This window comes from Rhopalosiphum maidis, chromosome 2 (genome assembly GCF_003676215.2).
Source record: "Rhopalosiphum maidis isolate BTI-1 chromosome 2, ASM367621v3, whole genome shotgun sequence".
Lineage (NCBI taxonomy): Eukaryota > Metazoa > Arthropoda > Insecta > Hemiptera > Aphididae > Rhopalosiphum > Rhopalosiphum maidis.
Window position 1 is genome coordinate 36,104,938 of NC_040878.1, and position 26,359 is coordinate 36,131,296.

Below are 26,359 nucleotides of genomic sequence, written 5' to 3' on the forward strand. Positions count from 1 at the left end.
AATAGTTATTACATAATATTATAGCAGAAAAGACGTACAATATAAATTATTCTTAATAACTATATATAAAATATATAACGTAATAAAATTTGAATTCAACGTACAATATAGTTCATCATTAAAATTAAACACCAAACTAAAAACAAATAATTACATTAATTACAATATCTAAGATATGGAAAATTTATAACAAAAAAATTTTTGAATTTCCAGTAATCAATAATATGTTTATGTTTATAATATAAAAAACATTATTTTTGAACTAAATTAAAATTTTAAAACCAAAAAAAGTATAACATTTGTATTACACATAATGTATAAGCAAAAAAAATATAAATCAATTAAATGTTTATCTTTTATTACACGATTGTCACATAAATTTATTTTAAAACTAATTAGGAGCAACTTATGGTACATAGATTAATATAATAGAAAATTCCAAGTAAAAAAAAAAAAAATTTAAATCTCTTCATCTTCACAATTGTGTAAATATATTTGGAACGCTCTACGTCTGCTAGTACCGTCTTTAGAAAATCCAAACTTGTGATAAGTACCGTCAAGACAAATAGCTGCAACATAAGTTAAATGTAACTATACTAAAATAAAATAATCTATATAATATATAAGCAAACTGTCTTATAGTAGTTTATTTGATTGCAAAAAGTGAATTGAAAATCTGGCAAATAGCCAGTTATACATGCCAAGCAACATCAATAATATGGTCAAAGATACACAATACTGGAAATGACAGCTTTTGCTTAGTCAAAAATCAGAAGTAAAATCCGAATCACAAAACAGGATCACATAATCACACTATAGTAACTATTATATTAAATTTATATGAATAATTCTTGCACTGCCTAATAAATAATTTTTATAAAATAAACAAAACGTTCTTAATGACTAAAATGTTTTAAATTATTAATATTGAATTGGTGCTATTTCAAAATTTTTCAAATTTAGATTTTGTTGACACTTTATATTTTATTAAGGTACATAGTTAATCCATTAGAAAAAATGTACTTATACAGATCAACAAAGAATGGTTATAATTAAAAACATATTAAATAATTATCTAGATATTTAAAAAACTGACAATTTATTCTTACCAGCAACAGTATCTTGAGTCAAAAAAGTACAAATACAGCCCACTTCTGGAGGTACTGTAAAAGTAGCCAAAGCCCACTGTGATTGACAGTAAGAACTGAAAAAACTAAATGGTGATAGACTAGATCGGCGATTTAAGTCAGATTCTATCACTGCAAATATATGAATTGTGCCCTTGTCACTTGAGCAGCATAAAAATTCTGAATTAGGACTGAAGTTTATGCTGTAAAAACAGATTAAACACAATATTTAATTATATTATGTTTTTTTTTTTACAAATTGTATCATATATAAATATTATATATATATTATTATATTATATATATATTATATCAATACAATTCATATATGTTATTACCATAAGCACAATTTGCAAAATCAATCATATCCCCCCCTCCAAAAAAAAATGGTTTGTATATATCTCCTTCCACCTTTATATATCTCAGGGAGCATACACACAGTACATACATGCAAATTATAATAGCCCCCCCAAATTTAAAACTCAAATTGCGCCTATGGTTGTTACCTTCAAAAAAATTTTAACAAAAAATTATATACCAATATAATGTTGCTGTATCTGACCCACGTCTTAATTCAGCAACTTTGACTTTATGAGAAGTATCCCAGATTCTGATTAAGGTTCCTTTGGAACTTGCACTAGCTATAAGTGTACCAAGTGGATTAATAGCCAAACATGAAATCTCTCCCTGATGAGCATTGAGTATTGCCGGAGCGCTAGAACTTGTTGCTTCTAAATTTGAAACATCCTAAAAAAAAAGTTACTTTTGTTCATAACTTTGTGAAATATAATATTATCTATAATTACCATAATATGAATGCTACCAATTTTATTTCCAGGATATGCAATAATTTGCTTTGTAGATGTTTCTAAAGGAGTGATTTCACACAACCCCATCGGGTTTGGACGAGTTTCCAAATTGATTATGTGTTTAACAACTGAAGGAAATGTAAAAACAGATATCTTGTCCATAGTTACAACTATTATTCTAAGTTATAAATTTAAAATAATATCATTGAATATTTCATTAAGATAATTATAGGTCTATACTAACTTATTTCTCCTCATTCTTACAGATTTTACACTGGAAGCACAAGTAATTTCCATCACAAATTTTTGCAACAAAGCATCATAGATCAGTACAGTGTTCTGAGAATATTTTGGGTATTTTCCACCAGCAATTATGGCAAAAAGATTTGTTCGATTGAGCATCTCACATTTCGATACACCGCCAAAATCTATAAGTCACAACAAATAATGTAGTTTCAATCGTAAATGTAGTATAGAAATTCACCAAAGCATTTTGTGTTACTTGACATTGACTTACCAAACTTTTCTCTTGGTGATACAGGTTCAACATTGTAAATTCTTAAGCCAGTTTCAGTGCAACAGGCGAAACAAGCTGAAAAATGAAAACAATTTGGGGATTACAGTCAAGTCTAAAAACTACCTACCTACAGTAGGCAGCAAGATAAAATGTTTTTCATATACTCACTACGATCTTGATTGAAACTTAAACTGATTATGCCTTTTTCATTCATGTTTTTATAGTATGAGACCGCCAATAGTCATAGAGACAATATTTATATTAATAATAATATATGCACAGTTCGCACCAAGCCTTTCGAATTTCGAAAACTCCTTAAAAAATAAAAATTCTAAAACGCACAAATAACAAAAGAATTTGTCATTAATGTTGGGTACTGTAAATCATGTTATCGTAATCACCGCAATCCATCACGTTCACACGTAATTCAGTAGTATGTAGTTGTTCGGTGGTACTGCGCACGTTTGTAGATAATGTTTACAGCCGTGGTACTGCACTACTGCGCACCTGCAAAGTCTATTGCGTCCATAGACCTAAAAGTAGAATAATAAATAAAATTCTGTGATAATACGTCGTGTTACACAATTTAAACAACCACATTGTCATATTTTCTCCGATACGTTATTTCATTATTTGACTTGTTGACAATTTATAAAACAACCATCGGTCGTTGTAATATTTTATATTTTTTAAATTATTTTGGTCTTACAAAATGTCTAATTTTATTAAATTGAAATAAACAGCGTGGTATACCATGGCATCTATTTTTTGATACTATCTATTTTCGTTGGAATATTATGCATTTTTTCATGTTTAAAATTAAAAATATGCAATTATACTGGCATTATACTTGAAATATGCAAAATAAAAAAAGGGAGAAAGATAGATAATTAGTCTGCTATATTGTATTATAGAAGTATAGACTAATAAACTATAGTATATTTACTATGTTTTAAATATCAAATGTTTATATATTTTATAAAAAAAACCATGCTAATGTATCTTTAATATTCTGAAATAGTTATAATGCCAGCATTGATAGCTTATGACTTATGAAGAACTTTGTTTAAACCTTTATCAACGAAAAAAAATTAATTAACGTTTATAAAAAAAAAAACTAAAAAAAATTGAAAATCACAAATTATGTCTATAAATAGCTCAATTTTTTTAAAAATATTTAGATAATGATACTATGAATAATAAATTAAGAAATAATAATATAATAATTTGGTGAAAATTTTAAGTACCTATTGAAGTATCTACGATTACTTATTTATTTTTAAATTACAACAACATGAGAATAAGTATTGTTTTAGGAGAAATTATTATTTATAAAAAGTGTCTCAAAAAGAACGCCGGATTTAAAATTGCTATGGTAGATCAAATTATTTTATTTTTGTAAAAATAACAAAAAAAAACATATTCTGTTCATATGCCCGATATTATTTTTCATATTTAAACCTCTATCGTGCACCAGGCACGTATACTGGGGGGTCTCCCCCGAAATAATTTCGAGTAACGAGGAAAAAATTGTTTTATTATGTTGTGGCAGAATTTGTGGCATTATCACTATAAGCCATAAGGAAATAATTATTATAATTATGTGCCTCGGAACTTAGTGCATGGGATACAACTGTATAAGATCCATTCATTAACTATAAAATGGCACTAATGGCACCTACTTTATAAAACTTCGTTACCTCAGATACTCATAAAAAATATTTGTGGAGTTATAAAATTTATAACTACTTACCCTTTTCGCCTAAGAATATTATAGTACTTTTTGACCACATATTTATAATACACACTTTGGGAATCACTTTATTATTTATTTGTGTAAATTAGTTTTACAAAGCCATTTAGCATTACCCAGAGAATACCACGAGGAGCCGCCTCCTTTTATTACTTTTCAAAAATATATAGTGTATTGTATTGTTAAAAAAAATGTTCTAATATAAAAAATATAAATCGTCAAATTATAGTAATAATTTATAATTTATAATAATTAATGTCATTGGTCATATTTTTTTTTGAATTTATAATATCTACAAATGTATAATATATTTTTGGAGAGTAATAAAAGTCGCTTCCCCGTGGAATACTCTCTGGCCTTCTGAGTAATACTAAATGGCTTTGTAAAACTAATCCATACAAATAAATAATAAAGTGATTCCCAAAGTGTGTTTTATAAAAATATGGTCAGGGTCGGCTTGGCCAGGACTAGAGGGTCAGGATTCCTGCCTGGGCCCTTGCCGTATTATAGTTCCTGTGCCCTTGTGCACACAATCTGTGTTGCCTATCCAAAAATACAGTATAAAATTATTGAGCCCCAAAAAATAATTCCTATCTGGGCCCTTGGGTACCCAGGCCAACCCTGAATATGGTCAAAAAGTGCTAAAATATTCTTGGGCGAAAAGTAAAAAAGGGAAAGGGAAAGTTTTAAAATATTTGGGCAAAAAGCGAAGGGTCATTTTTGGGCGAAAATAGTTCCGCCCCATCATAATTCGTTCTATGAATAAACCGTAAGAACTAGTTTTAAATAGTTAATAACTAAAAAGTTATTTAAACTGAATTATAAAGGGTCCAATAAAATAATAATTTAAAGTTGAGAGTTAAATCACCTTATTAATTATTCAAAAATTAATATTAAATAATTTATATAAGCTTTTTCTCAAGAGTTAAGAGACTATTGTTATTTATTAGTATCTCATAAAAAAAATGACATACCGAAATTTGAATTTGGTTTTCACCCAAAACATACTACTTTTTACCAACTCCATAGAGTTGTAGATTTTATTGCTACCGCCCTCGAAACGAAGAATTACTGTTTAGCTGTATTTCTTAATGTTGCACAAGCATTTGATTCGGTCTGGCACATCAGTTTACTATACAAATTAAGAAAAAATATTTACTACTTTCTATTTAAATTCTGCATTGAAAACAAGTCCCTTAAAGTTAAGCTTAATTTTAATTATATGTTCTCCAATAATCATGATACCTATACTTGCCAGCGTCTTGCAAGGAATTGAAGGAATCGACATTCAACATTGCATGTAAGTACATCCGTACATTATTTTTAAACCTTACATACATGTTACTGAAAATACACTTATTGAAACTTACCTATTCCGATCCATTCATCTGCAAAATTATCTCACATGCTACCTATCTCATTGGAGTAATGAAAATAAAAATATATCTATTAACTGAAATGTACCTGCTCTCATTATGTTAACATTTAACCTTTAGATCAAAGGACTATCCTGAAATTAGATTTAATAATTTTATAGTCCTTCATTCAAGGAAAGCCAAATACCTTTGCTTATTTAGTTATTTATTTACAGCAGTGATGCCCAATCTTTTTTGTTTGGCGTGCCACTTTGGTAAACAATCATCTCCGAGCGGGTCACCTATTATAAAAGTACAATGATCAGTATATTGACAAATTAAAAAAATTGATTTATAAATTTGTGATGGCCCACACAGAATATACCTTTACGGGTTAGGCACCACTGATTTACAGGATACTTAATGTGGGACCTTATCTTAAAAGCAAAAGGAAATAATTTTAACATTCATCTATATTTAATTCTAATAAGACCACTTGTCTTATCCTTAATAGGGCTAACATGGATATCTCAAAGCGTTTACTGTTAAACCAAAATTTACTACAATCAATCTAGTCATACGGCATTTTTCCCTGGGGCACTGAAAGAGTCAAATATCAAGACAATACAAGCTTTCTAATCAATTTTTTTCTGTATGGTAACTTAAACTTCCTCTATCAAAAAGAATGAAACAATTTTCTATCTAAAACTTTATTTTCCAAAGATATTTAAAATTGTTTACAGCTAATCCAACCAGACACCTTAATCAAGATCAAGAGATCTTAACTCCTTATAACTTTATTAAATTCATGTACTATAAGCTTCCCATCACTGCCCTCGTCTTTCTTAATCTCCTCTCAAATTTACGTAATGTACATATAATTACTCATCCGTTGACTGTTGACAAATAATGTAAAAAAAATAAACAAACCGTTGTAGTTATTATAGCAGGAGTGGCCAACATGACTATGTACGCGAGCCACATAAATTAATGCAATTATATCAAGAGTCAAATTATCTAATCTGTACTTTTATACCACAAAATTAATAGATAGCTAACATCCGATAAACATATCAGATTACAAAATATGAAATAATAAAATAATAAAACATTTTTTTTTTTATGAATGTATGCAAAAAAAAATTAAAATTTTGGTTTTTGTAAATAAGACTGTGAACCGCATACGTCGACGAAGAGAGTCGCAATTTTGCCATCCCTGTATTATAGGAACTAAATAATTATTATTTTTTTTCTTTTATCTTTTGTGAAATTCCTATTTACAATAAGCATATTATGCTTAAATTTAAAAATCAAAGCTTAATATAATTTATTTATAATTGTATGAAATACTTATTTTTAATTATAAATTAATAATCACCATGTTAAAACCAGTTTACAATACATATAAAATCATTACAAAAAAACTAAAAAGTACACAATTTAAAATTTAAATGCTCATTAATAAACAAATATGTACATGTTTTGAAAAAAATACATATTATTTTTTTTTTGTTTTTGTTTTTAATACTGATCCAGATCCTGCAAATGGCTTAAATTCATCTTGATTTTCATTCTGAAATGTCAAATATTAATATAGTTAATATAATTCATATTATAACACTTTTCAAAAATATATTAAATAGTAAATTGATTTAATTTATTGGTAAAAAATAACTATGAATTCAACATTTAAAAATGTTTGTTTGTATATTCAATTTTACTAAAGAGTAATAGTCCATCAGGGACTGATTTCAGATTTATGTATTATACACCATATCCATATTTAGATAAGTTGTTGTAGGTGGTAGTATCATTAGTAACATACTGACAACAACTATGCACTTATGTCTTAAACAGGGTGATTCTTTAATCATAAAACAATCACTGTGTATAATATTATATTCATTAAAATGACAGTCTAACATAAAATAGATTATAGAAAATAGATATAGTAAGACCTCGCTAGCAAAACTTGTATGAGATCAGGGTTTGTAAAATTATTGAGGGCTACACTAAAAAATAAAACAACTTGATATTAATACAAAAATGTATGTATGTTTATATATGTATGTAGTGTCAGATTGGATAGATATCGGCCTACCGAGTCTTAGAATTTCTAATGTTTGATTAAAACTACATCTACTATACGGTTTAAAAAATTTAAATCAATCATATTTTCTACCAATATTTGTACTAATTTATCATAAAAATCAAAAAAATCTGACAAAACTGGCCTGCCAAGTTTTACTTGGTAGCTCGCCAGACCAATTCGTCCCTATATGTATGTATGTATGTACGCAATATGTATGATTTTATTTTTTAATTTGTATCTTTTTTGTCACTTTTGTTTCCTTAATATAACAACAGGGGTATTAAGTCAAATTTAATAATGACTCAAATATATCAGAAAGAGGAAGGAAAAGACAGTGTCAAATTATTGAGGTTGTTGGACTAGCAAGGTCTTACTGTATTAACATATTGAAATATACATAAGTAATTACCTCTTTGTCATTAAGAACAGGACGGATGTTCCTTAAGAATTGTATAGTTCCTAAGGTATAATTATAATCTGGAATACCTCTTTGGTATGCTGCTTTAACTTGATTCAGTAGATCATCAGTATTTTCTTTCTTTTTTTTACCATCTAATCTATTGCCTGAACCTTTGAAAGCTATGAAACCAGTTGGTTCTGGCATTAAATCAGCAGGATCAACCATCATTTCTTCTGTAGCTGTTTTTTTTTCATGCATAGGCTCTTGATAACCCACTGGGGCGGCAAATTCAACATTCATATCACATTCAATGATACTAACAGCATTGCCTGGTTTGGTTTCCAACACACACATTTCGTAAATTTTTTGATTGTACTTAATTGCTATTACATCACCAGTAGTCAGACAAGCAAAATTACGCAAGCAATTTTCTAAAACAGCCTTTGGGTTAGTAATATCTAAGAATTCAGAATTTTGAGGTTGAAACTTTGAAAAGGTGGCTACTTCTAATGAAACACTTTCAACTTGCACCATATCTCCTTCATCCAGTAATAAGTTTTTCATCATCTAAATAAAAAAACAGTTGGAAGATCACAAGAGGATTACAATAACTGTAGAACAAATCTAATTTAAATTCTAAAAAAATAAAAAAAATGAATGTCTTGCCATACTAAAAATATCTTGTAAATAAAGGCAATAAACAATTTTTAATGCTCATACACAATTTTAGAAGAATATTTTATCTTAACTACTTGTAATGGGGCTAATTTTAAGTTAAAATAATAAATTCTTATTTAGTTTATAATATTTTAAATTTTGAATTTTTCATAGGATTATAGATTACCATTGTTAATCTTAACTATTTAGTTTATACTAATGATTCATGCATTGCAAGTAGATTTAAAATGAATTAAAAAAAAAAATCAAAACTATGAGTATCAGCTTATGCTTATTAATTATTATATATTAAATATTATCAATACCCAATAAGGAATATATATTTTTTCTTCATCTGCAATAAACTCCAATACACCACAGTGCGTTTGTCTGTTGCTTCTTTTGTTGGTAAGCTTGAACAACATTGGATAATTGATATTTAATCGGGTCAATGTGTCCAGAGCAGATGGGGGCATTATAACTGAAACCTTTGTGTTAAGAAAAAAATAGTAAACACAAATGGAATAAAGTGGCTTTTACTTTTTCCACCACGTTCAACATCTTCTCGTTCACTGCCTGGAAGCATTGACACTGACCAACATCTGTATGACGTGTTAAATGGTCGGAGTATGTCATTGAATAAACTCAGAGAAAACTGAAACATAATTTAATAGTTTAAACAAAGTTCTGAGCTCGAACAGTAACAGAAAATTAGAGGCTTTATCACCATTGTATTTTCAAAGTTGATTATTGTAGACGTATGTTGCAGACTTCCAACTGAAAGTGTGAGTAGTGACTACCGAATAGTTATTTATTATGGCAACTATAGTAAATAATTAGTAAAATAATTGTATAAGGATTAGTATTGAAATGTTATTGTAAATTGTGTTGTATGACGACGATAAAAATAAACATTTTAAATTATAAATTATAATGCAAAGTCACAAAATGATAATAACTACTGTTATTCAGACCATGATAAAGGAACCATGTACTAACCATATAATTTATGTCTATGGTACACGATTTAATATACTATCTTAAGTCGTGCTACGGTACTAACTGATATCAGAGATGCCTATTAGTTCCATAACAGAATTGTTCTGTTGTACTAAAATCAATTTGTTCTAATTGAACTAATCTTATTAGTTATTATATAATATGAATAAATAATACGTCTATTTTCTCACACGTCTATTTATACCAAGAAATATTTAATGATTTTATTTTTAGAAAAACATCTTCCGTTAAATATAACATGTTCCAAAAGTCTTTTGTCCTAAACTTTTTTTAAATTGAATATTTTGTCCATAGACCATAGACATAATATAAAAGAACGGAACGCACGTCATAACATATTCATATATCTAGATTCTAATTTTTTCCAGAATTGTATAGTATATGGTTTGTGCTTTTGTGGTAAAGGCACGGCTATAGCCGTGGGTATAGACCGTATAGGACATGATATAATCATTAAATCGTGGTTTAGGACATTCATTACAGGGTCTATGGAGAATTGTCTATGCTTTTGTCCTAGTATCAGCACTATCACAATACAATAGCATATTCTGTGATAATAAGTCCAAGGATATCGAAGAACAATATTTACAAACATTTCGTATTCTCCCTTGCCACGTTTGTTGATAACGTAAGCGGCGATAAACAAATGATTATCACGTGTTTTCTTTACATGTCTTCGGTCAGACCTCTCTGAACGGAATTTGAATCGTCACATGTAGATTTACGTGTACTGTTCAATTCAAAATTATTAACTTGGAAATGAAATCGTTTTAATCGTTGTATTTAAACTGTTTTAACTATGGCCAGCAAATCTGTTTTGGATCTTTTTTCAAAAGTCATTAAAGCGCCGCACAACGGCCAACCGAAATTATGCATGCAACTGGTGAAGCATTTACAGCTTTTTAGTAACGAACCTGTAAGTCATGTCCTACTGAATAATAATTAGTGAAATCATTAAATGTATAATTATTGTTTTTTAGCTGGACGAGCAGCGACAAAAAGAAGTGTATTATGTGTTAACAAGGTTGGTACGTGGATTAGGGTCCCCAAAAACACAAGTCCGAACTGTTTACTATTCTATTTTGGTGGTTATTGTGAGCCATTTAACAGACAAGCCATGGTTCAATCTGGATTATTTCAAAAACATTGTAGATAAAGAGTTAACTAAATACGATTCAAAAGCTGTAAGTAATTATTGTGACATTGTCAGTGTTGTTTAATAAAATAATGATACCTAGGATTTAAAATATAACTCAAGATAATAAATAACTTTTAATTATTCAATAAAAATTTTATGACCGGATAGAACAACATTCCTTTTAATATAATTACTTCTACTTAATTGTTTGATATTAAAACATTTGTAGTTTTTCTTTTAAGTTAAACCTAACCATAAGGTGTTTATTAAACGTATAATATATTTAATATATTTAATTGGGATGTTCAAAAAACAAAAAAGTATTAAAATACTATTAAATTGTACAGGAAGAAGGCGATGTTTTGTCAGGTAAAGTGTTATGTTACGGTGCTATGATACGTAGTGGAATATTTAGTTCCGGAGCAATAGATACCCAAAAAGCAATTGTAGCTGAACTTTTAAGTAATATGAAAACAAGGTCTTATTTACCTTTATTGACATACAAGTTCTTAACCGAAGGAATTGATTCAGTAAGTGATTTTTATTCTAGTTTTGCAAAACAAAAGAATAATTGTAGTTTGTAATTATACATTGTTTTCTGTTTAGTCCAATAATGTTATGTTTTCTGAAATAATTTGGCCTTATTTAAAAAAGTACATTGGATTGCCTATTACGAAACAAACTTTAGATTCATTGTATTGCATAATACAAGTGCATAGTCATTATCCAAAATTAATTGATGGTGCATTTATTCCGAGAGTGTTGGAGACTGCTACTGAACTATTATGTAATGAATCAATGAATGACATTGCAAAAATATTAGTATTTGTAAGTATTTTTAAGTATTTTATTTTCCAACATGATTTAAGTATGTTGTAGCTAACTATGTTACTCTTGTACCTAGCACATTTCTTCCGTGGAAGTCCTTGAGCACCCTGTATATGAACATTTTGCTATTGCGTTAACATCTGCAAGTGATAGCGATTCACTTATTTCATCATTTTGGGGTGTTCTTCAGCCACATTTCACAGGCCCACATAATCGTTATCAGCAAATGGCTGCTATGAAACTATGTACAAATATTGTTAAGAATAGTTCTCTAGATAGTGTACATTCATTACTTTCTAATTGGTTTATGGATATGTTATTAAAATCTTTTTCTCGTCCAAACGCTGATACACTTATATCTTATACTCGCTCAAGTATATCAGCTGTAATGGACCGAGTCAGCTCATCTGCCACACCTAATATTGCATACAAAGTATTATTGAAATTCATTCTACCTCCTGGAGATATGATGGTAGAAAAAATAACAGGTATTTTTTTATTTAACATTTTTAATCTTCAATGTAATACATTTTTACATAAGTGTGTGATTGTCTAGGTATTAAAATTGTTCAAAATTGTTTAATAAAAATGGACGAACAGCATATTAAGCTTTTGGCCAAACAATGCCATCAAGTTATACTCATGAAAAAAAAAGGAAACAATGAAAAGACACATTTCTGGAAGATTCAAGATCGTGGATACGCAGCTCAACTTCTTGCTAGGTATATGTTAAAAAAACAATATTGGTTATTATTTTTAACACTTTTTTTTTATATGTTTGATACTTTTTAGACTATTAGGACTTCAAATTTGTACTGATGTTACATGGAAAATAGAACAATTAAAATTTATGTTGGAACATGCATTTTTCACAAATGCAACAGACAAATATCATATAAGTCATGAGTTAGCAGGTTAGTTTTTTATTTATATTACATAATGAATTTATTTATTTAAATTCTGTAGTTAATTATTAATAGCAATAATTAAATGTTGCTTAATTAATTCAAAAAAAATTTTGTAGCCATCATTAGAGACTCTTTTATGAAAGCACTAAGCCACAAACAACCAAATATGGAAACACTTAGAATAACCCTATCTACACTTGTTCATTATACTGATGAATTATTAAAAGATGGCCGTCAACTTCGGTCTAAAACTTCAAAAGATGTATGTACTTTCAGATTTTAATATTTAAAGTAATTTTAAACTGTTTTTTCTATCTGACATACTTAACAGCAAATTTACATTCAGTTACACCTAATTTTATGTTGTTAACTTTAATGCTAAATTTAACTGGTAGATGCCAGAATGTTAAATTTAAAGTTAGTAATATTATTATCTTTGTATGTCTCGGATTAATTCACTCTAATATTATAGCTAAGATCAAAAGTAGTTGATATATTACATTGCACTTTTTTTTTTTATCATAGGATATGAATAGTTGGAAAAAAATGTTCAAAACAACCAAAGATATAGAAAAAAAATTAAAAAAATGTGAAACAAAATCTAAAGAACAGTCAATTCTTTTTGTTTTTCACACTTTATTCTTGCAACTAGGAATATATTTGTTTGTTGAACCATCAGTAGCTATTGACACATTACAAGTAAAACTAAATTAAGCAGTTTCAATACTTTATTATGGTTATTTATAGACAATATAAAAAATTTAATATTTTTAGGAGTTACAAAATTGTTATGAACATCATACCAACGATATCGAAAATGAAGTAAAAGATGAACTCAATTGGGTCGAAGTTGTAGTAGAACTGATGTTGTCATTATTAGCTAGAGAGTCTTATTTATTGAGACAATTAATTTCGCGTATATTTTCACATTTATGTTCAGAATTAACACCCCAAGCTTCTCATCAAATTTTACAAGTAAATTATTCATCATTATTTATATTTTCATATATGACTATCGAACGTTTTATGTTAAGGTTTTAAATCCTCAATACGATACCGCATCAAATTCAATGGATGATAGTGATGAAGAGTCTGAAAGTGATAAAGAAGATGATGACGATGATGATGATGATGTAGAAAACGGTGATAATGAAACAAAGGTTAATGGCAACGGTATTAATGGTCATGATTTAGATAACGAAGATGATGAAGAAACTGATGGTTCAGAAATAGATGAACAATCTAGTGACGATGATCAAGACAATACTGAACAGTTAAAATTGGCTTTACACAAAGCAATGATGTCTGCTAATCAGCATTCAGATGATGTAACTTTATTCTTTAAATACTAATAATTACTAAGACATTTGATAAATATTTCATTTTTTAGGAATCTGTTGATATTGATGATATGACTGAGGAAGATGGCAAAATGATGGATGATTTATTATCAGAAGCATTTAAGACCTATAGGAAAAATTCAAACAAAAATCCTAAACATATCAAAGAGAAAATCAATTTTAGATTGAGGTACCTATTTATTTCAAAAGTTAATCATGATTTAATTTCAAATATTTAATTTTTTTAGGGTTATGGATTTAGTAGATATATATTTGGATAATAACCCATCTTTATGTCTCATATTGGATACTATTCCAACATTGTTTGCATTATTGGAATATTGCATTAAAGATATTCAACAACGACCTTTGGAGACTCGAGTTCGATCAGCATTAAAAAAAATCAGTCAGATCAAAAAAATCAATAATACAGATACTGTTGATGATGAATTAATCTCAATGGTCTTAAAAGTATTGATGGATAAAGGTGTACGAAGTAAGTGTACACGAGAATATTTTATAAATCATTTATATTTCATTTTTATATGAAATTAAAAATTGATTTATGTTCTTATTAGCTGCACCTGTGTTTTTGGATATTAGTACACACATAACACAATGCTGCACATTCCTTGTAAAATCATATGTCCACATAATTTCTGGGTTGCCAACAAAAAAACAAAAATCGTCCAAAGTAATCAGCATTTTAGAGGATTCGCTGAAAGATTTCTTTACTAAAAGGTAATTGACTAAAAGTTTTGGCTTAACATTACTTAATTGATATGTGTTATATATATTTAAAATAGAGACTGTTTGTTACCTGTATCTTTATTTGAGTCGTTACTGTCGAAAGTTTTATGGAAACGAAACATTAATTTAATCGAGAGTATTTTGCCGTACGCCTTTAATGACTCAGTTAGATGGTTCAGACGATCACAAGCTATATGTATGTTAGTATCATTTTATCAAAATACAAGACTCTTGGAACAATTAAAAGATGATACTCAACTTGATGAAATAGAAAAGAATTTGTCTGAATTTATTATAAAAGTATGATTCATTAATATCATGATTATATATTTTTGTTAACAAAACAATCTCAATTTTAGTTTTTCACTTCATTGGACGACAGTCAACCAGATGTGTCTGGACGCCAGAGATATATTAATGAATTGTTGAATATTTTGTGCATAATTTGTGGTAACAAATTCTCATATCATTGTTGTGATTGGGTTCGTCTTATAGAGCTTTTAGAAAGTTCTACCAGCAGATTTAATCAAGTAGGTCGCAAACACTGGAATAAACTGCGACAGGCTGTTCAAAAAATTAATACTGCCAAGAAAAAGTAATTTTTGATTAAAATATTTAAATATTATGTTCCCAGTAATTAAAATACTTTTTTTTCTACATTTCAGTGTTCGAAATAACCACTTGGATGGCCCGAAAACTCCTATTGGGAAAACACCTGTTAAAAGAAAATCAATAGTTGTGTCAAACAAAAAAGTTAAAAAAATTAAAAACATCAGCGATTGAAACAAGAAAAAAATTATTATTTGTTCTTAAATTGATTCATTTAAAAAAAATAATAACCCGCCTTACTTGACTTTTTTAGGAAATTATATGATTTGTTGAAAAACTTGAAGAAGTATTGTTGATTATAATTTCTGTGATTTCGGAGTTCAATTGTTGAATGTTATTGTAATGATAATTACTCTTGATTACTTCTCAATAAACTTCACAATTTTTATTTGTGTACAAGATAGTTAAAGATATCAACTCAAACAATGTGTTCAATTGAATAGAGTAATGTCTACTTAAATTATAAAAAATAAACAATAGTTGATCGAGCTTTAAAATAGAATGTTAGAATGTTCTTTTACGCAGGATGATAAATTAGTTGTGTAAAATATTAGCATTATTGTTTAATTGTTGTACGTTCATGTTGTGTACAGTATACCAAAATGAATGATATATCTAAAAGTTACTAACAGTTTTGTACTACATATTATTTGAGAGTGATGTACCGTTAACTAATATTTTGTCTATTTTACACTTAAAAAATGTTAACACTGGAATCATTGTTATTATTAAAACTATTGTGCATTGATATATGGGGTGGTAGTATATGGTGTTAAATCACCTCTTTAATAATTTTTTTCAGAATATTTTACTCTAAATGTACGATGCTATTCACACTCACTATCATAATTGGTAAAAATATAAAATGAACCTCTTGATCATGATCATCATTCACTAAAAATTAATTAAAGATATAAATAGGTACTATACTAAATTATTTAAATAAAATTGATTATAATCAATAAACAAAGAATGTCAAGCATTGAGAAATAATAATTTTGAATTGAATTAAAATAAAATTAATAATGTACATAAAAGTTTTTAGTTTTCAGTTTCAACAATTAATATTTTTAAATGATAACAAGATAATTAACATAATTTTTTATCGTCTAAATAAGAAATGTAACATTTTAAGCTTAAAATTCTATTAAAAAAAAAAAAACAGAATTATATTTAAAGATTATTTAGATTCAATGGTTTTAGATAACCTACTAATGAAAAATTGATGTGTTGTTTTTAAAATTTGGATACAAAAATAAAATATTTTTGAATTTCTGACAAAATAATTTTTGAATTTTTAACGAAATTATTTTTTTTTTGAGGATGAGTATAAGTACACGATACTAAATTGTCGATAATATGTTTCGATTTCTAAAAAAGGGGAGGGGTAGTTTTCAACAAATTGAATTTGGTTTGTACTTTATAGAAAGGTCAAACTTTGAATTCCCAGTACTTATTTTTATAATCGGGAAAAATTGGAATTTATATATGCAAATCCAATTTTCTTTTTTCGACATAATCGATTATAATTTTTTTGGTATAACTCAAAATTAACTAATAAGTAACGTACACCTAGATTCTTGACATTTACATGTTTGCTGAGTAGAAATGCTTGTAAATTAAATACAAATTTCTTCATTAGTTAATTTCTCGATTTAAAAATATCAAAAATCTTTGTCAATACTTTGTAAAAGCGTAGAACTTGACAAGATTCATACAAATCGTGAAAATTATCGATTATTTCGTAGTTAAATATATAATTTTCACGGAAGTATTGCGAAACAAGTTCCCGTGACGCCAACAGTTCTAAACTGAAAAAAAAAAGGTTAAATACATAATATTATACATTTTTACTTACTAAGTAAATAATAAAATAATTTTTAAATTAGTTATGTACATAAGCAAATTCTACTTTACAACCGGTAGTGGTATAGCCTATATATAATTTTTTATATAGGCTCTCTAGTATAGCCGTATAGCCTAAACGGCCACTTGATCACTTGACTTTTGGTTTCATATTCATATCAGCATATTATGGTTACGTACCACCTAAATCCCGCGACAAGTAGATCCACGTACGTCAATTGGATCCCTTTGGACATTTAGAACCTCTAAGACATTTTAGATTCCATATTAACTATAATCTCCCACGTCATTTAGATACCAAGATATCGGCGGTAATTTTAAAAACTTGTCTAAAAAAATACTTAAATAACAATTTAAATTTTAAAAATATTATGAAGTATAATTAAGTTAATATAAATACTTAGTAAACATTTTAAATTTTACGGCTATTCGTTTTTGAATTTTAAGAAAATAAAAAATCACTTTTGTTGAAAACTGGTTAGCGTAAACGATTGAGAACATAATGATTTTAGAGGAATTGTAGTCATTTGTATTTTATCATAAGACACAAATACCTACGTAACCAATGCGTCAGTAAATTAGTAAAATATGAAGTTTCAAATTTACATGAAATAAAAATAAAATCATCAATAAAATACACAATAATTAGTAAATAAAAATATATGTAAATTCAATGTTTTGAGTAAAGTAATAGATACATACAATATTTCTGGCTTTCTGGCAATATTAAACTTGACCCCGTTTTGTTAGTGTCTTTAATAAGAACTAATATAATAACTACTTGGAGTCTTTTTGTAACAAGTCAAAGAATATTTTTTTTTCAAAGCTGTTTTATTATAATACTTTATAAAACGTTAATATTTCTCGTTTCTTGATATAAATAACTATTTAATTGGTATTTAATAAAAAAAAATGTATGCAAGGTAACTATAAGATAAGAAATTTGTAATTTTCCACACCACCTTTATTATTAAACGACGTACAATAACATTGTCCGTATTGTTTAATAACTTTATGAGGTATTACACGAGGCGCGTTTTTTTTATTGTGGTGTCCCCAGTAGGCCTAATCCACATCGTAAGTGAGAACGAATCACATGCAGGGGCGTATTTAGGTAGGGGCTTTGGGTACCGTCACAACAAATGTGTGCCATAGAGTTATAAAATACTATAGTATTTATATAATACGGTGTTCTATGGTATTAAAAATTTCACCATTGCGCGGTGTAGAAGTTTTTTAGTTTTTTTTTTCTAGGGGAGAGGCGGCAAAATATGTCTTGCCTTATTCTAAAATTCCTAAATACGCCACTGATCATATGAATGCATTCAAATAATAAAAAAAAATATACAATAACTTAAACTATGTAGATATCAATAATACTATAAGGAAACCTAAGAATAAAAATATGATGCTACAAAAACGGGTAATGTGTGTAATATGTGTGTTGCCGGCCGGCGATAGTCAATGTGTTGGATGAATTGATGAGAGATGAGCGCTGACGCGTAAGGGGACAACGAAATGAAAATTATTATAATATAATAATATAATAACCTAACTTAACCTATACTATAATACAAACACGTCCTGGCAACACTTGATGAGATGAGATGAGCTGCCAATCTTCCTCCGGGTTGAAACGAAGCAGAGTGCCGACACATTTCCCATCAGCTTGGTGACAAATTCTTCTTCACTAATAAATATTAAATATTAATATACAGTATACTGTACCTACTATGATTCTAAAAATTATTATATAATAGTATAATACAAACAAATCCTTTCGACAGTTGATTATCAGCTGAATTTCTTTTTGCTGCTGCCAAACGTCCTCCGTGTTGAAATACAACAATCAACTTTGCTGCCAATCTTCCTCCGGGTTGAAACGAAGCAGAGTGCCGACACATTTCCCATCAGCTTGGTGACAAATTCTTCTTCACTAATAAATATAAATATTATATATTTATATACAGTATACTGTACCTACTATGATTCTAAAAATTATTAAATAATACAAACAATTCCTTTCGACAGTTGATTATCAGTTGAATTTCTTTTTGCCGCTGCCAGGCGTCCTCCGTGTTGAAACGTGTCGGTGAGTAGTCCACGATCCAGCTAAATGTTTGATTCCTATAAAACTACAAACTAATGTGCAGATTAAATGCAATAGAAAAACAATTTTAATATTTCAGAAATCTGTGTTGGTGTTCTTTTATTTTTGGATTTAAATTAATTTTAAATTTTATATTTATAATTTATCAGTTAAAAATGTAAACAAGAACTAAGAAGATTATAGTATATTGTAGTTTAACTTTCTGTTCGGTGGCCACCTTTTAAATTCCTCGCTCTCTTTTATAAGAAAGTTAAACAGTACAATAACTATAAAATATATAAATTTAAACATACACAAAGATGAACTAGCTGTGTAATGAGAAAAAAAATTGGAAATGTATCAACGTATTATTAAAATAAAAAGAACACCTAAAACCGTAGTACAGTATATTATCTGAAAAAAAAGCCATAAAAGTTAAATATAATTTAAGTAAATATTCATAATATACTGTACTATTGTTCAAAAAATTATAGTATTAAACAAACACAGCCTTGCGACACTTGTTATTCAGATGTTATTGATGCTGCCGATTGTCGTCCGTGTTGAAATACAGTCCACACATTTTCCATCAACTTTGTGACAAATTCTTCTTCACTAATAAATATTATATATAGCATACTGTATTTACTGCGATTCTAAAAATTATAATATAATACAAACAAATCCTTTCGACAGTTGATATTAAGATGAGCTTCTTATTGATGCTGCCAATCTTGCTCCGGGTTGAAATTATACAAGGATATAGCGTAATTATTTCAGTTTTGTTGTTTTTCCGATATTATGGTAAGATCTGAAATTTTTTGTTTTATTTTACTATTTACTACCCAAAGTACCAAATAGATCATATTTGCTACAATAATTCATGACAAACAGAAAATAAACTACATAATTAAAATCATTATACATTTTTCACTACGTCCAGGATCTAAGGTGTACTTAACGACTTTATTTTATTCTTGGCAATTTCATTATTGATGCATGGTCGGTAACCTTTTTGAACTCACAGGCCACATTCACAAATTAAAAATAGTTAGCGGACCAGATAAAAATAAAAATTTTGTATTCTTAAATTATTTACTATGGAAAAAAATATTGTCTAGAACTTTAAAATAATAAAATATAAATAAATAAAAAATTTAAGTGTTTTAGAATTTAAAACAGGTCGTATATACAATAACCCGCCGGTTGCCGACCACTTCATTGGACTAGACAATCGGAAATAAAATATAAAATAATTATACAATGCATAGAAAATCATAATGTAGACAGTTGGTAAAATTTTCAACATTCTATGATTAATATTTTTGAATTAAAACTTAGTAAATGAATTAATTTTGTCGAAATTATACAAGTATAATGAGTAATAATAAGTAATGATTCCAGTTTTTCCGATATTATGACAAGATCCGAACTTTTTTATTTTATTTTACTATTAACCACCCAAAATACTAAATATTTCATATTTGCTACAAGAATTCACAACAGATAGAAAAAAAAACTAAATCATTTTAAAATCAATATACATTCATTTCTACGTCCAAGATCCAAGGTATAATTGACGGATTTATTTTGTTCTTTATTTTTATTTTAACCTTTTAGAACTCTCATGCCATATTCACAAATTAAAAACAATTTGCGGACCAGACAAAAATTAAAATTTTATATTCTTAAATTATTTACTATGAAAAAAAATATTATCTAGAACTTTAAAATAATAAAATATTAAAAAGAAGATTTCATCGTTTAAGAATTTAAAACGGATCGTATAGAAAAACTAGCCGGTTGCCGACCAACTGCATTGAACGATCGGAAATAAAATATAGGTCTGTCATAGGGGTAACAGCTTGTATAAGTTAATAATGATATTTATTGTAAGTATAAAAATAAAATTTATTAATACCCCAAAACGATAAGACAATATTAACCTACGTAAGTATCCTTCGACGCTTTTCGGTGAAATCAAGCTGTGCCATATTAATATTCAAACGTGCACTTTCACCGAAGAAACAGCTAGTTTATTTCTTCATTCGCCTTCTTTACGCTTCGGAATGGAATTATTGAAATATTTTATGAAAATAAGAGTACTCGTCATGTACTGAAGGCTGTTGTTTGACGACTGTTCAATAAAATTATTAGAATTGTTAATCGTCTCCTACAAATGACAACGATTGTCGTTTGCCATGGATGATAAATACTATAATAATGTTTTTTTTTTTTTTATAGAACTCTTTGTGATTTAATAGGATTTATTATTATATTTCAGCTGTCTTGCATACGAAACTTTTGGTATCTAATTAATTTCATACTTAAAATCATAATAATTGTATATTATCCTGAATTTTTTTTTAAATTATAATTTCATAACGGTTATTAACGGTTTTATACGGTTTGGCTAAACTAAATGATTAATAATTTTAAAATTATCAAATAACTATAGTAATTCGTTTTTAATCACGCGCAGTGTTTTAACCTAATCTTACATACCTATTACGTTAGATGCAATTACTAATTACCTCTGTCTGAAGATATTGTGTCTGATGACAACTATCATAATAGAAAAAAAAATTCATACATTTCGATTATTGTGATTTCTTGTAACAAATAGTACCTAATCACTAGTCAATGCTTTGGAGAATCAATTTACTTTTTAAACTTAAAATAAAATATATTCATTTTTATGAAAAATCTGTTACACGGATGATGTAATCGATGTAGACGCATATTTTATTAATTTATGTATAAATTATATAATACTGAACTTCAAACAGTCATAATATAAGTTTCCAATGAGCATTTTATTTTTGTTTTTGAATTAAAAAACTAATGAGAATTCTTATAGAACATTTTAAAAATTTTAAAAATTTGTAATAATGAAAAAATAAAGAAAATTTATTTAATATAAAGTTTGAAATATTTTTTAAATAATAACATAAATAAGAAATACTCTCATAAAAAATTAGTTAAAACTTTAAGTTATCGGTGTATAAGATTATTTGTTTTTAAACTATATAGTATATTATAGTCTATAACACAATATAAAAATCGTTTTACAAGAATTAGTTTTTTTTTTTGGGATGAAAAATTAGTACTCAATAAGTCATAAAATATTGAACTTCAATCATAAAAAAGAATGTGACTTTCCAGTAAACCTTTTTTATTTGTTATATTTAAAAAAACTAATGAGAATTACTATATTAAATTTATATATAAAAAGACATTATTATATGAATATCTGATGAAAAAATAATTTGAAAATTGTATAGATTTAGACAAAATTTGTCAACATTTTGATTTTAAACGTTTATAAAATTACTAATTTTAAAATAAAATATAGGTCTAATTAATCGAAGTGGCAGCATGTACAAGTCAATAAATATTTATTTAAAGTATAAATTTTTTACTACCCTAAAATTATAGGAAAATTAACCTACGCAAGTATCCTTTGACTCTTTTTGGCGAAATCAGGCTGTGCAATATTAATGTTCAAACGTGCACCGTCACTGAAGAAACAGCTGGTTTATTTCTTCATTCGCCTTCTTTACGCTTCGGAATGAAATTATTGAAATATTTTATGAAAATGAGAGAACTTGTCATGTACTGAAGGCTGTTGTTTAACGACTGTTCAATAAAATTATTAGAATTGTTAATCGTCTCTTACTAATGACAACGATTGTCGTTTGACATGGATGATAAATATAGTAATAATGTTTTTTTTACAGAACTCTTTGTGATTTTATAGGATTTATTATTATACTTCCAGCTGTCTTGCATACGAAACTTTTGGTATCTAATTAATTTCATACTTAAAATCATAATAATTGTATATTATCCTAAATTTTTTTTAAATTATAATTTTATATCGGTTATTAAAATTTTTTTACGGTTTGGCTGAACTAAATGATTAATAATTTTAAAAATATTAAAAAGTTTAATCATTAAACTGATATTACATACTAAATAGTTAATAGATTATGATCTATAACATAAAATAAAGATGGACTTACAAAATTAATAAAATTGATTTCTTAATACAAGCAGTTATTCACATTTAACTCGTTATACACATATATAGTCACATTTAATTTCCGTTTCGGTACCGTCCAGTTTAGGAATAATACATACTCATATTATTTTTACTGATTTTAAAATTAATCGATAAGTTCTAATTGATATGCTCAAATATTTTGCGATATTAATATATATATATATATATATATATATATATATATATATATATATATAAATGCACCTATTTATGGTATTATGCTATGTTTATTTTATCCTATAAGTGTATAGTCAAAATATTTTGAAAATTATAATATTTATAAGAAATGCAAACATTAACATTTGTTAAAATTATCAAATAACTATAGTAATTCTTTTTAAATTACTACAAAAAACAAAAATCGGTTGAGGAGTAATAGTTATCACAAAAATATGAAATGAATATCTAATAATGTCATCAAAATTCAAAATTCAGACAATTATAAAATATTAATGTGTCTTTTCGGAAAACTTTTTATATTTGTTACGGATAAAAAAAACTTGTATTAGTCGGGTACTCAACCAGTCAAAAATTAAAAATGCTAATTATACAATTAATATAAATATAAATTATTGTATAAAATGGGTCTGGTAATAAACTAATATGACGATTATGTATTTTCGGTCTCACGTATTTATGCATCGCGCGTTCAGGAATAAAATATGCATACGTATACGTCACCCGACGTGAATAGTAGAATAAAATATGTGCCTACGTTGATTACATCGTCCGAGTAGCAGATTGTTCATATAAATGAATATATTTTATTCTAAGTTTAAAATGTAAATTTAATCCTAAAAAAGAATAAGAAAAAAACTTACGTAATCGTCGACTGTTCCAGGAAAACCGAGTTTGTGTCAATCTTCACCGCCGAAGAAACTGCAAATTTTCTTCATATCGATCTTCATCGTGATTCTAAATGAGAGTAAAAATACGTTTTATGAAAATAAATAGCACGAAATGAAAATGAGAGTACTTGTCATGTACTTCAGTACTGTTCATTAAGACTATTATTGAATTGTAAATCGTCTCTGACGAATGTCGTCGATTGTCGTATGCCACGGATGACGAATATTATAAAATGATAAATCTATGTAGAACTCTTTGTGATATTATACGACCTATTTTTCTATTTTAGCTGTTTGACATACGCAAAATTGAAACATATAAACTAGACCAAATCTTTATAGATATTGCAAAGTATCAATATTTTATTCTAATGAAGATGATTACAAATTATTTAATTTAATCTATGAAAATAGTGAACTAAATAAAAATAATTATGTTATTAAGTATTTAAAAAAAAGAATTATGATTAATATCGTTATGTTTCTAAGTTATTATCTCTGCATTATTTTGATTCTAATCACGCGCAGTGTTTTAACCTAATCTTACATACCTATTACATTAGATGCAATTACCTCTGTCTGTAGAATTTGTGTCTGAAGACACCTTTCATAATAGAAAAAAATTCATACATTTCGTTTATTGTGGTTTCTTGTAACAAAAAGTCCCTTGTCACTAATCAATGCTTTGGAAAATCAATTTACTTTTTAAACTTAAAATAAAATATATTTATTTTTATGAAAAATCCGCTACACGGATGATGTAATCGATGTAGACGCATATTTTATTAATTTATGTATAAATTATATATTACTGAACTTCAAACAGTCATAATATAAGTTTCCAATGAGCATTTTATTTTTGTTTTTGAATTAAAAAACTAATGAGAATTCTTATAGAACATTTTAAAAATTTTAAAAATTTGTAATAATGAAAAAATAAAGAAAATTTATTTAATATAAAGTTTGAAATATTTTTAAAAAAAAATATTTTAAATATTTTTTAAATAATAACATAAATAAGAAATACTCTCATAAAAAATTAGTTAAAACTTTAAGTTATCGGTGTATAAGATTATTTGTTTTTAAACTATACAGTATTATTATTGTCTATAACACAATATAAAATTCGTTTTACAAGAATTAGTTTTTTTTTGGGATGAAAAATTAATACTCAATAAGTCATAAAATATTGAACTTCAATCATAAAAAATAATGTGACTTTCCAGTAAGCCTTTTATACTTGTTATATTTAAAAAAACTAATGATAATTACTATATTAAATTTGTATATAAAAAGACAATATTATATGAATATCTGATGAAAAAATAATTTGAAAATTGTATAGATTTAGACAAAATTTGTCAACATTTTATTTTAAACATTTATAAAAATATATCGTGACTATACATTTTTTATTACAGTAATTTAGTGACTGATGAGGAACACTGTATTAAATTTTAAATCATATTTGCTATCAATAATTTTTATCGTCTTAAAAAAAAATAAAAATTTTAATTTTTTAAAACTATTAAAATGTTTTTATAATTATACAATGCATAGAAAATCATAATGTAGACAGTTGGTAAAATTTTCAACATTCTATGATTAATATTTTTGAATTAAAACTTAGTAAATGAATTAATTTTGTCGAAATTATACAAGTATAATGAGTAATAATAAGTAATGATTCCAGTTTTTCCGATATTATGACAAGATCCGAACTTTTTTATTTTATTTTACTATTAACCACCCAAAATACTAAATATTTCATATTTGCTACAAGAATTCACAACAGATAGAAAAAAAAACTAAATCATTTTAAAATCAATATACATTCATTTCTACGTCCAAGATCCAAGGTATAATTGACGGATTTATTTTGTTCTTTATTTTTATTTTAACCTTTTAGAACTCTCATGCCATATTCACAAATTAAAAACAGTTTGTGGACCAGACAAAAATTAAAATTTTATATTCTTAAATTATTTATTATGAAAAAAAATATTATCTAAAACTTTAAAATAATAAAATATTAAAAAGAAGATTTTATCGTTTAAGAATTTAAAACGGGTCGTATAGAAAAACCAGCCGGTTGCCGACCAACTGCATTGAACGATCGGAAATAAAATATAGGTCTGTCATCGGGGTAACAGCTGGTACAAGTTAATAATGATATTTATTTTAAGT

At 26.9% G+C, this 26,359-nt stretch overlaps 3 protein-coding genes across 5 annotated transcripts; 1 reads left to right on the top strand and 2 right to left on the bottom strand.

Moving 5' to 3' along the window:
• Positions 1 to 371: 371 nt before the first annotated feature.
• On the bottom strand, positions 372 to 2,919 carry LOC113553218 (WD repeat domain phosphoinositide-interacting protein 4-like). Its single transcript, XM_026956422.1, has 7 exons — positions 2,622 to 2,919; positions 2,454 to 2,528; positions 2,181 to 2,364; positions 1,934 to 2,114; positions 1,666 to 1,874; positions 1,110 to 1,330; positions 372 to 569 (listed from the first exon to the last, which is right to left on the bottom strand). The coding sequence occupies exons 1-7, from the start codon at positions 2,665 to 2,667 to the stop codon at positions 460 to 462; spliced, it is 1,026 nt and encodes a 341-aa protein (XP_026812223.1). The 5' UTR covers positions 2,668 to 2,919; the 3' UTR covers positions 372 to 459.
• A 4,057-nt stretch (positions 2,920 to 6,976) lies between these two features.
• LOC113552856 (ubiquitin recognition factor in ER-associated degradation protein 1-like) lies at positions 6,977 to 9,660 on the bottom strand. 2 transcript variants are annotated; one of them, XM_026955845.1, is made up of 5 exons: positions 9,438 to 9,660; positions 9,251 to 9,365; positions 9,037 to 9,191; positions 8,063 to 8,620; positions 6,977 to 7,134 (listed from the first exon to the last, which is right to left on the bottom strand). In XM_026955845.1, the coding sequence occupies exons 1-5, from the start codon at positions 9,438 to 9,440 to the stop codon at positions 7,060 to 7,062; spliced, it is 906 nt and encodes a 301-aa protein (XP_026811646.1). In that variant the 5' UTR covers positions 9,441 to 9,660; the 3' UTR covers positions 6,977 to 7,059. The 2 variants fall into 2 exon arrangements, with proteins under 2 accessions (XP_026811646.1, XP_026811645.1); XM_026955844.1 differs by lacking the exon at positions 9,438 to 9,660 and having other exon boundaries at positions 9,251 to 9,374.
• Positions 9,661 to 10,401: 741 nt separating this feature from the next.
• LOC113551512 (rDNA transcriptional regulator pol5-like) lies at positions 10,402 to 15,928 on the top strand. Of its 2 annotated transcripts, XM_026953782.1 has the most exons (18): positions 10,402 to 10,646; positions 10,711 to 10,914; positions 11,216 to 11,398; positions 11,475 to 11,696; positions 11,773 to 12,184; positions 12,253 to 12,418; positions 12,489 to 12,610; positions 12,721 to 12,866; positions 13,130 to 13,303; positions 13,379 to 13,579; positions 13,639 to 13,747; positions 13,799 to 13,932; positions 13,995 to 14,134; positions 14,193 to 14,440; positions 14,523 to 14,685; positions 14,751 to 14,994; positions 15,054 to 15,289; positions 15,360 to 15,928. In XM_026953782.1, the coding sequence occupies exons 1-18, from the start codon at positions 10,530 to 10,532 to the stop codon at positions 15,475 to 15,477; spliced, it is 3,339 nt and encodes a 1,112-aa protein (XP_026809583.1). In that variant the 5' UTR covers positions 10,402 to 10,529; the 3' UTR covers positions 15,478 to 15,928. The 2 variants fall into 2 exon arrangements, with proteins under 2 accessions (XP_026809583.1, XP_026809582.1); XM_026953781.1 differs by having other exon boundaries at positions 13,639 to 13,932.
• Positions 15,929 to 26,359: the final 10,431 nt, after the last annotated feature.

Excerpts from the sequence above, each read along its gene's own strand:
- LOC113553218 (XM_026956422.1), bottom strand. The coding sequence starts at position 2,667 with ATGAATGAAAAAGGCATAATCAGTTTAAGTTTCAATCAAGATCGTA. Across the intron at positions 2,365-2,453 it reads ATCACCAAGAGAAAAGTTTG|ATTTTGGCGGTGTATCGAAA; the intron begins GTAAGTCAATGT and ends TGTGACTTATAG. Across the intron at positions 2,115-2,180 it reads GTAAGAATGAGGAGAAATAA|AATAATAGTTGTAACTATGG; the intron begins GTTAGTATAGAC and ends TTTATAACTTAG.
- LOC113552856 (XM_026955844.1), bottom strand. The coding sequence starts at position 9,374 with ATGTTTCAGTTTTCTCTGAGTTTATTCAATGACATACTCCGACCATTT. Across the intron at positions 8,621-9,036 it reads AAATATATATTCCTTATTGG|ATGATGAAAAACTTATTACT; the intron begins GTATTGATAATA and ends TTTTTTATTTAG. Across the intron at positions 7,135-8,062 it reads CTGTTCTTAATGACAAAGAG|AATGAAAATCAAGATGAATT; the intron begins GTAATTACTTAT and ends TTGACATTTCAG.
- LOC113551512 (XM_026953781.1), top strand. The coding sequence starts at position 10,530 with ATGGCCAGCAAATCTGTTTTGGATCTTTTTTCAAAAGTCATTAAAGCG. Across the intron at positions 13,304-13,378 it reads TAGCTATTGACACATTACAA|GAGTTACAAAATTGTTATGA; the intron begins GTAAAACTAAAT and ends TAATATTTTTAG. Across the intron at positions 14,686-14,750 it reads AAAGATTTCTTTACTAAAAG|AGACTGTTTGTTACCTGTAT; the intron begins GTAATTGACTAA and ends TATTTAAAATAG.